The 11,330-nt window shown below is 45.1% G+C and overlaps 1 protein-coding gene across 2 annotated transcripts in view; it reads right to left on the reverse strand.

Moving 5' to 3' along the window:
• Positions 1-10,703, reverse strand: part of WDR82 (WD repeat domain 82) — a 140,713-nt gene extending 130,010 nt beyond the window's left edge. Inside the window, exon 1 of one of the 2 annotated variants that reach the window (XM_045023904.1) lies at positions 10,125-10,703. In XM_045023904.1, coding sequence (XP_044879839.1) covers positions 10,125-10,285 — 161 coding nt within the window. In that variant the 5' untranslated portion in view covers positions 10,286-10,703. The remainder of the gene's footprint in view (positions 1-10,124) is intronic. The other variant, XM_045023908.1, reaches the window with a different exon arrangement.
• Positions 10,704-11,330: the final 627 nt, after the last annotated feature.

Here is an 11,330-nt window from a genome sequence, read left to right on the forward strand (position 1 = left end):
ATGTATATGCCTGTAGAGCTTACTGAGGTCAGTCAAAGTGAAATAAGCTACACAGGTATAAAGCACCTCATACCAATAGTTATGCAGACAGAAGCAGTAGTATATGCCAGTTAAAATAAAAGCAATCCCCTCACCAACAGTAATGATGGTAGAATTTAGTGAGTTTAGACCTGGCATTTCCAAAAGCTAGGCAGCACTATGCTGGAACACAGCAATGAAAGAGAATCATCCTGTCCTTATTTTCAAAAACATATTATTAGGGATAAAAACTTTGAAAGGAAAGAGGAGTACTTGTGGCACCTTAAAGACTAACCAATTTATTTGGGCATAAGCTTTTGTGGGCTAAAACCCACTTAATCGGATGCATGCAGAGGAAAATACAGTAGGAAGATATATATTCAATAACTCAGACATAGGTTAGGGATTTGTTATAGAAGTGGATGGGTGAGATTCTGTGGCCTGCATTGTGCAGGAGGTCAGATTAGATGATCATAATGGTCCCTTCTGACTTTAAAGTCTATGAGTCTATATAAACACACAGCATGAAAAAAATGGGTGTTGCCATACCAACTCTAACAAGACTAATCAATTAAGGTGGGCTATTATCAATAGGAGAAAAAACACTTTTGTAGTGATAATCAGGATGGCCCATTTCAAACAGCTGACAACAAGGTGTGAGTAACAGTAGGGGAAAAATTAGCATGGGGAAGCATTTCTGGCTCCTTGGAGGCAAAACTGTAGGGAAAAAAAAAACAACTCATCTACAGGCCTGATGCTGTCAAGTTTCACCATCGTACAGCAACCATCATTCACAGTTTCTAGTGCTTTGAGTCCACACTATGGCCTAGTGATAAGAGAAATAATCCAATATAGCAATGTACAAATTATGTATCTTCGAGGCTACTTTACAAAAACAAGTAAGGAGAAAACTGGCTTACAATCAACAGATGCCTTTAAAATTGCACATATTTTCAAATTCACAAATGACAGTGGATATGCAGGTTTTAAAAAAAATCCTGTAACCAGCAGGCAACCTACACTTCCAGATAATGTTTTGTCAAAATAAATGTAATTACCTTTCAGCACTGCAATATCAAACTGTGGATTTTCCACAATTATGTTAATCTAAACAAGTCCACATCAGGTCATGACACGGATAGAAACTAATAACCCAAATGTAGATGCATTCCAGGCCCATCAAGCTATTGTCTACTGATTTGAAGTATACTCCTGGGGGAACTCTGTGGCAATAATTAATATATATTTATATTTATATATTTTACATCCAATATTTTAAAATTCTGCAAAAATCTATTTATCAAAAACACTATATAATCATGTCAATTTCAATTATTTTGGTAATTTATTTCAAAGTACCTGTCAGCATGGATGCCTAACAATACAGAAACACACAAAAATTCCCCCAGAAGTAGAGGGTTAAAGAAACCCCTAAGATGGGGTGGGCTAACTTTTTGGCCCGAGGACCACATCTGGGTATGGAAATTGTATGGCAGGCCATGAATGCTCACCAAATTGGGGGTGAGGGTGTGGTGGTGGGCTCTGGGGTGGGGCTGGGGATGAGGGGTTGGGGGTGCAAGAGGGTGCTCCATACTGGGACTGAGGGGTTAGGAGGGCGGTAGGAGGATCAGGGCTGGGGCAGGGGTGCAGGCTCTGGGCAGCACTTAACTCAAGCAGCTCCCAGAAGCAGTGGCATGTTTCCCCTCCAGCTCCTATGCGGAGGTGCGGCCAGGGAGCTCTACACAGCCAATGGGCTGGGGCAGTGTGTGGAACTTCCTGGCAAGCCCTGGAACCCACTTCCCGACTGGAGCATCGGAGTGGGGCAAGCCCCGGACCCCGCTCGAGGGTCTGGGGGACCAGATGTGGCCCCCGGGCCATAGTTTGCCCACCCCTGCCCTAAGACAATCCAATTGCTGTTTCTCTGCCCCGCCCCACCCCCACGCCACTGCCCTCCTTGGCTCAGACACTCACACCCCCTATTCCCCAGAGTCCAGGGGAAAAACCAGCCTGATGCTGGGTCCTGGGCTTGCATGGAGTTTCCTGCACACCACCATCTCCTTCTTTCAGGGCATGCTGGCAACTGCAGCTGCCAGGAACCCTCCAGCTCTTTCCCCCCACCCCCCACAGCAGTGTCTCCTGGGTCCAGTGGCCCTTAGCGGTGTCCAGCAGCTCTGCAGTCCATTTATGAGGGGGTGGGGGAAGGAAATTCTGCACGCACAACATTAATTTCTGGAAAATTCTGCATTACACAGTGGTGCAGAATTCCCCCAGGAGTAGAAGTGGGACTAGGAACAGTACAATCATGTACAGTCACAGTAACTGCTCATCAGCACCAGCATTAGTGGAGGATGTACAATTAAGATGTAGATTTCAAAGCTAGTGGACACCATCCATGGTATTAGGGTATTAGATTTTTACTTGAATTTGAAAGAACGTATAGTCTTAGTTTAGGCTCAGACAGGCCGTGACAGTAACAGTTTAATTTGTATGAAAGCAAAGACATACTACACATAAAACCAAGTGATATACTAAACCAGGGGTCTCAAACATGCAGCCCGTGGAGTTATTTGCTGCAGCCTGCCAAGCTCCCCACTCCCCCAGAGTTATTTCTTGCGACCGCCAAGCTCCCGTCACCCGCTGCCCCCACAGCACGCTGCGTCCCCGCTCCTCTGCCTACCTCCAGGCACTTCTCGCTGCCAAATAGCTGTTTGGCAGCACTTTCCAGGAGGGAGGGGGGAGGAACGGGGAGCCACGCGCTCAGGGGAAGACATGGAGAAGAGGCAGGACAGGGGGAGGAATTTGGGGAAGAGGTTGGAATAGGGGCAGGGAGGGGGGGAGTTGAGGTGGGGACTTTGGGGAAGGGGTTGGAAATGGGGGTGGGGAAGGGGTGGGAAGAGGCAGGGCAGGGGCTCATGGAAGTGGTGGAGTGGGGGCAGTGCCAGGGACAGAGGGGGGGGGACTTTTGTATCTTTATATTAAAAGGTGTCAGTGATGTGGCCCTCGGGCCAATGTACTAGTGCTCATGTGGCCCTCGTGTTTAGTACAGGGATCTCAAACTTAAATCACCACAAGTATAAAAAGAATCCACACAAAGTAGTCCAAAATAGAACAACCAGAATGCAGAGAGATGCCATTCTACAATCACAGCAGTGACAATAGTTCATTTTAATTTCCTTGACAGAATAAAAGCACAGCCAAGTAACTGGAACTATCATGTTTTCTTGTCAAATAATCACACACCACCTTTCCCTACTCATATGGAGTAGCATTTTATTGGACAGGCCCACACCTCCACTCTGCTATTATTGCCCTCTTCATCTACTTCCCCTACAAGGTGGTGTATTTTTTCCTCTAACCAACTTATGAATGACCAAAGTAGGCTGCAAGGCATACATGCCACTCCACTCCTTCCATCACTGAATTCCTAAAAACTCACCTCTACATTAAGCTGCACAGCATATGATTTGAGAAAATTCTTTTAAAAAAATTAAAAACACTGGAGACAACCAAGATGTGCTCATGCTTAAACTGAGCAAACACATGACCATATATGTAACCCTAGTCATTCCTTGTCCCATCCACACCTTACTTTTGGTCACCCTTTTGTGTCACATCAAAAGATCTAATTAGGGACCACGTCTTTGTCTTCTGTAATGCTCCATGCTCAATTCTGGGCCCTATAACAACCATAAACACTATCTTTGGTACACTGCTCATATTAGCAGAAAACCCACATCAGAAAGAGGCATTTTTTGAGAAATACTAAGTAAGTGCACAAGGCGGTTTACCTTTTCTTGAAATAATTATATTTGGGACTTATGGTTTGGCTCACTTTGATCTGAGTCTTATAGTACATGACTCATGTCTTCCATCTACAGATGTTCTGTTCCCAAAACACAGTAATTTACAACTGATTATTTTTTATATATATTTTGTCTTATACCAAATCAGAAAGCGCATTTTTCATGAGTTCTGTAAATTTGTTATTTATTCCCATGATGGATGTTCTTGTAATCTTCCTTGGAGCATGCAGTAGATGAATTTTATTCATTTCTGTTATTGAATGAAAATGGCTATTCTCATTGTCTACATCCATATTTGCTCAGTTTTTGAAAACCATCTCCATTCACTCAATCATAGAACTGGAAGGGACCTTGAGAGGTCATCTAATCCAGTCCCCTACACTCAAGGCAGGACTAAGTACAGTATTATCTAGACCATCCCTGGCAGGCATTTGTCCAATCTGCTCTTAAAGATCCCCAATGATGGAGATTCTACAACCTCCGTAGGCAATTTATTCCAGTGCTTAACCACCCTGACAGTTAGGAAGTTTTTCCTAACGTTCAACCTAAACCGCCCTTGCTGCAGTTTAAGCCACTGATTCTTGTCCTATCCCCAGAGGTTAAGAACAACAATTTTGCTCCCTCCTCCTTGTAACAGTTTCAAATACAAAAAAAATTATGTCATGTCCCCTCTCAGTCTTCTCTTCTCCAGACTGAACAAACCCAATTTTTTCAGGTTTCAGAGTGGTAGCCGTGTTAGTCTATATCAGCAAAAACAACGAGGAGTTCTTGTGGCACCTTAGAGACTAACATTTATTTGGGCATAGGCTGTCGGCTGTCCCACAAAAGCTTATGCCCAAATAAATGTGTTAGTCTCCAAGGTGCCACAAGGACTCCTCGTTGTTTTTGCCAATTTTTCAATCTTCCCTCATAGGTCATGTTTTCTAGACCTTCTGATCATTTTTGTTACTATTCTATGGACTTTCTCCAATTTCTCCACATATTTCCTGAAACGTGGCACCCAGAACTGGACACAATACTCCAGTTGAGGCCTAATCAGCACGGAGCAGAGCAGAAGAATTACTTGTCATGTCTTGCTTACAATACTCCTGCTCATACATCCCACAATGTTTTCTTTTTTCCCCCCCAACAGCGTTACACTAACTCATATTTAGCTTGTGATCCACTATGATCCCTAGATCCCATTCCACAGAACTCCTTCCTAGGCAGTCATTTCCCATTTTGTATGTGTGCAACTAATTGTTCCTTCCTAAGTGGAGTACTCTGCATTTGTCCTTATTGAAGTTCATCCTATTTACTTCAGACGGTTTCTTCAGTTTGTCCAGATCATTTTGAATTTTAATCCTATCCTCCAAAGCACTTAAATCCCCCCCCCCCCAACTTGGTATCATCCGCAAATTTTATAGGTGTACTCTCTATGCCATTATCCAAATCATTGAAGAAGATATTGAACAGAACTGGACCCAGCTCCGATCCCTGCGGAACCCCACTTGTTATGCCCTTCCAGCATGACTGTGAACCACTGATAACTACTCTCTGGGAATGATTTTCCAACCAGTTATGCACCCATCTTATAGTAGCTCCATCTAGGTTGTATTTCCCTAGTTTGTTTATGACAAGATCACATGAGACAGTACCAAAAGCCTTACTAAAGTCAAGATATACCATATCTACCGCCTCCCCCCATCCACAAGGCTTGTTACCCTGACAAAGAAAGCTAACAGGTTGGTTTGACATTTGTTCTTGACAAATCCATGCTGACTGTTATTCATCACCTTATTTTCTAGGTGTTTGCAAACTAATTGCTTAATTATTTGCTCCATTATCCTTCCAGGTACAGAAATTAAGCTGACTGATCTGTAATTCCCCAGGTTGTCCTTATTTCCCTTTTTATAAGATGGGCACCATATTTGCCTTTTTCCAGTCTTCTGGAATGTCTCCCATCTTCCATCACTTTTCAAAGTGAATTGCTAATTGGCTCACATCTCTCCTCAGTCAGCTCCTTAAGTATTCAAGGATGCATTTCATCAGGCTCTGGTGATTTGAAGACATTTAACTCATCTAAGTAATTTTTGGCTTGTTCTTTTCCCTATTTTAGACTCTGACCCTACCTCATTTTCACTGGCATTCACTATGTTAGACATCCAATCGCCACCAACTTTCTTGATGAAAACCGAAGCAAAGAAGTCATTAAGCACCCCTGCCATTTCTACCTTTTCTGTTATTGTCCCCCCCTCCCCAATGAGTAACGGGCCTACTCTGTCCTTGGTTTTCCTATTGCTTCTAATGTATTTGTAGAATGTTTTCTTGTTTCCTTTTATGTCCCTAGCTAGTTTGATCTCATTTTGTGCCTTAGCTTCTCTAATTTTCATCCCTACATACTTGTGTTATTTGTTTATATTCATCGTTTGTAATTTGACCGAGTTTTCACTTTTTGGAAGACTTTTTTTAGTTTCAGATCATTGAAGATCTCCTGGTTAAGGCAGGGTGGGCTCTTGCCATACTTCCTATCTTTCCTATGGAGTGGGATAGTTTGCTCTTGTGCCCTTAATAAGGTCTCTGAAAAACTGCCAGCTGTCTTCAATTGTTTTTCCCTTTCGACTTGCTTCCCAAGGGATTTTACCTACCAACTCCCCGAGTTTGCTGAAGTCTGCCTTCTTGAAATCCATTGTCTTTATTGTGCTGGTCTCCCTCCTACCATTCCTTAGAACAGGGGTAGGCAACCTATGGCACAGGTGCCGAAGGCGGCATGCAAGCTGATTTTCAGTGGCACTCGCACTGCTTGGGTCCTGGCTACTGGTCCGGAGGGCTCTGCATTTTATTTAATTTTAAATAAAGCTTCTTAAACATTTTAAAAACCTAATTTACTTTATATACAACAATAGTTTAGTTATATATTATAGACTTATAGAAAGAGACCTTCTAAGAACGTTAAAATGTATTACTGGCACACGAAACCTTAAATTAGAGTGAATAAATGAAGACTCAGCACACCACTTCTGAAAGGTTGCCGACCCCTGCCTTAGAATCATGAACTCTACCATTTCATGATCACTTTCACCCAATTTGCCTTCCCCTTTCAAATTCTCAACCAGTTCTTCTCTATTTGTCAAAATCAAATCTAGAACAGCTTCCCTCCAGTAGCTTTCTCCACCTTCTAAAATAAAAAATCGTCTCCAATACATTCCAAGAACTTGTTGGATAATCTGTGCCCTGCTGGGTTATTTTCCCAACAGTGTCTGGGTAACTGAAGTCCCCCACCAACACCAAGTCCTGTGCTTTGGATGACTTTGTTATTTGTTTAAAAAAAAGCCTCATCTACCTCTTCCTCCTGGTTTGGTGGTCTGTAGTAGACCCCTACCATGGCTGTTTTTTTATCCCTTGTTTTCTACCCCTTTTATACTTACCCAGAGATTTTCAACAAGTCTGTCTCTTATTTCTATCTCAACCTCAGTCCAAGTGTATACAGTTTTAATATACAAGGCAACACCTCCTCCCTTTTCTCCATCTCGCTCTATAGCGGAATCATACATGTTTTAATTCTAGTTTGTAGGTAAAGATGCTAACTACTCAAAAGGGATTCACAAAAAGCACAGTAGAATCCCTTCTCCCTACATAATACTGGCAATGTATTCTAATGGAATGTCATCCCGTTTTTTAACTGCATCCAAAGAAGTGGGGTTTTTTAGCCACAAGAGCCTATGCCCAAATGAATCTGTTAGTCTTTAAGGTGCCACCGGGCTCCTCGTTGCTTTTACAAATTTTTAAAGTTATTGAGCATGTACAGTATACCATCTTCAACTATGAAATGAAAATATATTTAAAAAGTTATCTTTTAAAATGGCAAACTGTTCTAGATGTATGTCAAAATGGTTTCTTATTTCATCCCATTCATTTAAACCCAAACAAGGTATTTAACATGCCCAAATCAATTTTTTTCTCTCTGGCTTAGATTTTCAATAGAAAGACTCATCAAGAAATGAGTCTGCAGCAACGGGTAGGAATTAATGGTAAATTCTCAGAATGGAGAGGGGTAACTAGTGGTGTTCCCCAAGGGTCAGTCCTCGGACCAATCCTATTCAATTTATTCATAAATGATCTGGAGAAAGGGGTAAACAGTGAGGTGGCCAAGTTTGCAGATGATACTAAACTTCTCAAGATAGTTAAGACCAAAGCAGATTGTGAAAAACTTCAAAAAGATCTCACAAAACTAAGTGATTGGGCAACAAAATGGCAAATGAAATTTAATGTGGATAAATGTAAAGTAATGCACATTGGAAAAAATAACTCCAACTATACATACAACATGGTGGGGGCTAATTTAGCTACAACGAGTCAGGAAAAAGATCTTGGCGTCATCGTGGATAGTTCTCTGAAGATGTCCACGCAGTGTGCAGAGGCGGTCAAAAAAGCAAACAGGATGTTAGGAATCATTAAAAAGGGGATAGAGAATAAGACTGAGAATATATTATTGCCCTTATATAAATCCAAGGTACGCCCACATCTCGAATACTGTGTACAGATGTGGTCTCCTCACCTCAAAAAAGATATTCTAGCACTAGAAAAGGTTCAGAAAAGGGCAACTAAAATGATTAGGGGTTTAGAGAGGGTCCCATACGAGGAAAGATTAAAGAGGCTAGGACTCTTCAGCTTGGAAAAGAGAAGACTAAGGGGGGACATGACAGAGGTATATAAAATCATGAGTGATGTTGAGAAAGTGGATAAGGAAAAGTTATTTACTTATTCCCGTAATACAAGAACTAGGGGTCACCAAATGAAATTAATAAGCAGCAGGTTTAAAACAAATAAAAGGAAGTTCTTCTTCACGCAGCGCACAGTCAACTTGTGGAACTCCTTACCTGAGGAGGTTGTGAAGGCTAGGACTATAACAATGTTTAAAAGGGGACTGGATAAATTCATGGTGGCTAAGTCCATAAATGGCTATTAGCCAGAATGGGTAAGAATGGTGTCCCTAGCCTCTGTTCGTCAGAGGATGGAGATGGATGGCAGGAGAGAGATCACTTGATCATTGCCTGTTAGATTCACTCCCTCTGGTGCACCTGGCATTGGCCACTGTCGATAGACAGATACTGGGCTAGATGGACCTTTGGTCTGACCCGGTACGGCCTTTCTTATGTTCTTATGTGTAGCCAACATTAGGCATATTTCTCAAAGGAAAATGCAAGGCCACTCCATTGACTTCAAAGTTGGACCCATATACATAACTCATCTGTAAGTATAGCTATCCAATTTTACTAACTAAATCTTGAAAAGCCATTCATTTACTCACCAGTGAAAGTAAAGATTTCTGTGGTCAGTGAAAAGTCCTGGGCCATCAATTAATAAAGAATTTTAGCTCTTGTAAAACAAAATTCTAGTCCCCATAGATGTGAAAATCACATTTGTAACCTTCCAACTACGGAGCAAAAGTCTTCCAGTCTATATCTACAATGCTACATTTAGGAGCTGTGAATCACCTGTTTCAGCTCCATTGCAGGTAGTAACAGTGAAGGCTGTAGTGTAGATGGGAATCAAGTGCTTTATCACAGTGCCATGACAGAATTGAATAAAAGTAATCTTACTGCTGCTGTTGCCCCATCATTTTCAAGTCCTAATTTTTCTGGTTTTTTTTTTTTTTTAAAGTTTTATACACTCATTCTATTCAAAAATAAATAAAAAAACCCCAAAACCAACATCACCTATCCCAGGGCAGAGAAGGTTCTCTAATCCCCAGACACACAATTACAGTATTTTCAGCTACTGCTCAGAGCTCTGCCGAGCAGCAGCACAGCCAAGCACATAGGAATCTCTGATCAACTTTACTTTTGCAATGAAGAAAATTGTGGACAGCAACAAAGCTAACAAAGAATGTCAATTTCACTCAGGAGCTTCTACCTGGGGGAAACCTGAGCATCAGCAACACTGGGTGGCTGTCTTCTCCACCCCGGGTCTTTCACATCAGTGCTTTAGCTGGGTAGCTGGTAGCTTTAGCACTCTGGCTAGCAGGTATACATTAAACCCGTGCTAGTCTCCGCCCTTCCTGAACCCGCCTTTTCTCCCCGACAGGCTCCTCACCTGGGAGAGCCGATAATCCCAGGGGATCGATCCCTCCTGTTCCACCCGCCCAGTCCCCCAGGGCAACACCCCACTAGGCAGCGCTACGGCGAGGCTAAGTACCACCCACGGGCACGGAGGGTCCTGCAGTTGCGCCTTCGCACCCCCACCACCACTCACCGGCCACCCTCCCCACTCCGCTCACCCCCCTCCCGCAGGCAGCGCTCCCCCGGGCGGCCCGCCACTCACTTGCCCTCCTGGCAGTCGTAGAGCACGATGGAATCGTCGTCGCTGCTGGAGATGACGGTCTCGCCGTTGGGGCTGAAGTCGAAGCAGTTGATTTTGTCCGAGTTCTCGCGGAAGACCTTGGCCACGCGGAAGCTCCGCAGCACGTTGTCCGTTAGCTTCATGCCGCGAGGGATGGGGCGGCGCGAGCGGGGCCTAAGGAGCCGGCCGGGGCCCAGCGGGAGCCGGGCACGGAGGACGCCGGTGAACGTGAGGAGCCGGGCGGCGGCCTAGAGCCCGCGGGGCCTGCGAAGCAGCGAGAAAGGGAAGCCGGGCGGGAGCCTGACGCGCGCGGATCTCCGGGCAGGGGCGGCGCGTCGCTGGCAGGCGGCTTCGGCACGGGCGGGCAGCGCCCTCAGGCGGGGTCGGCTCAGGCTGCGGAGCGGCGGCCCCTGCTCATTGTGTCCGCCATCTTCCTGCTACAGGGACAGACCCTGCCGCTCACGGGGGAAGAAGGGGGCCGGCAGCAGGGCATTGTGGGGCGGACGAGGGGGGGGTCTTGTGGGAGAGCGGAGGAGCAGCGCATTGTGGGATTGCTGAAGCGCGAGGGTTGAAGAGGGGCAGTGCATTGTGGGATGCCGAAGGGGCACTCGGAGAAGGTGCAGTGCATTGTGGGATAACGGAGGGGGACGTCACACACCGCCGGCTGGACCTGACGGCCATTTTGTGTGTGGCAGCGGGCCCTGCTCCTCCCCCGGCAGCTGCTGGGCCCGGGCCACTAAGCCCCCTTTCGGCCTCATAAACTAAGCTACCAAGCGCCCCCCTCCCACACACACACCTTATAGCTAGTCTATCAAGCTTGCCCTCCGTCTCAGCTGCTCAGCCCCCTTCCGGCACCATAAACTAGTCTCCAAGCCCCTGCCCCAGGCACACTGCAAACTAGGCCACCAAGGTCCCAACCCTGGGCCACTACGCCCCCTTCCTTCCCCATAAGCTGGGCCACCAATCCCCCCCCCCCCCCAAATTCGACCACTAAGGCCAACTACCACCCCACAACCCTGGGCCACAGAGCTCCTGTCCCCCCCGGCCCTCAAGCTAGTCACCTCACAGCCCCATCCACCAAGCCTCCCATCTCTCACCATCAGGAGTTGGTTCAATAGAGGATATTACCTCAGCCATCTTGTCTCTGGAACTCAGGAGTCAGACATGTTTGCTGCCTTCGAATAGACA

This window comes from Mauremys mutica, chromosome 7 (genome assembly GCF_020497125.1).
Source record: "Mauremys mutica isolate MM-2020 ecotype Southern chromosome 7, ASM2049712v1, whole genome shotgun sequence".
NCBI lineage: Eukaryota > Metazoa > Chordata > Testudines > Geoemydidae > Mauremys > Mauremys mutica.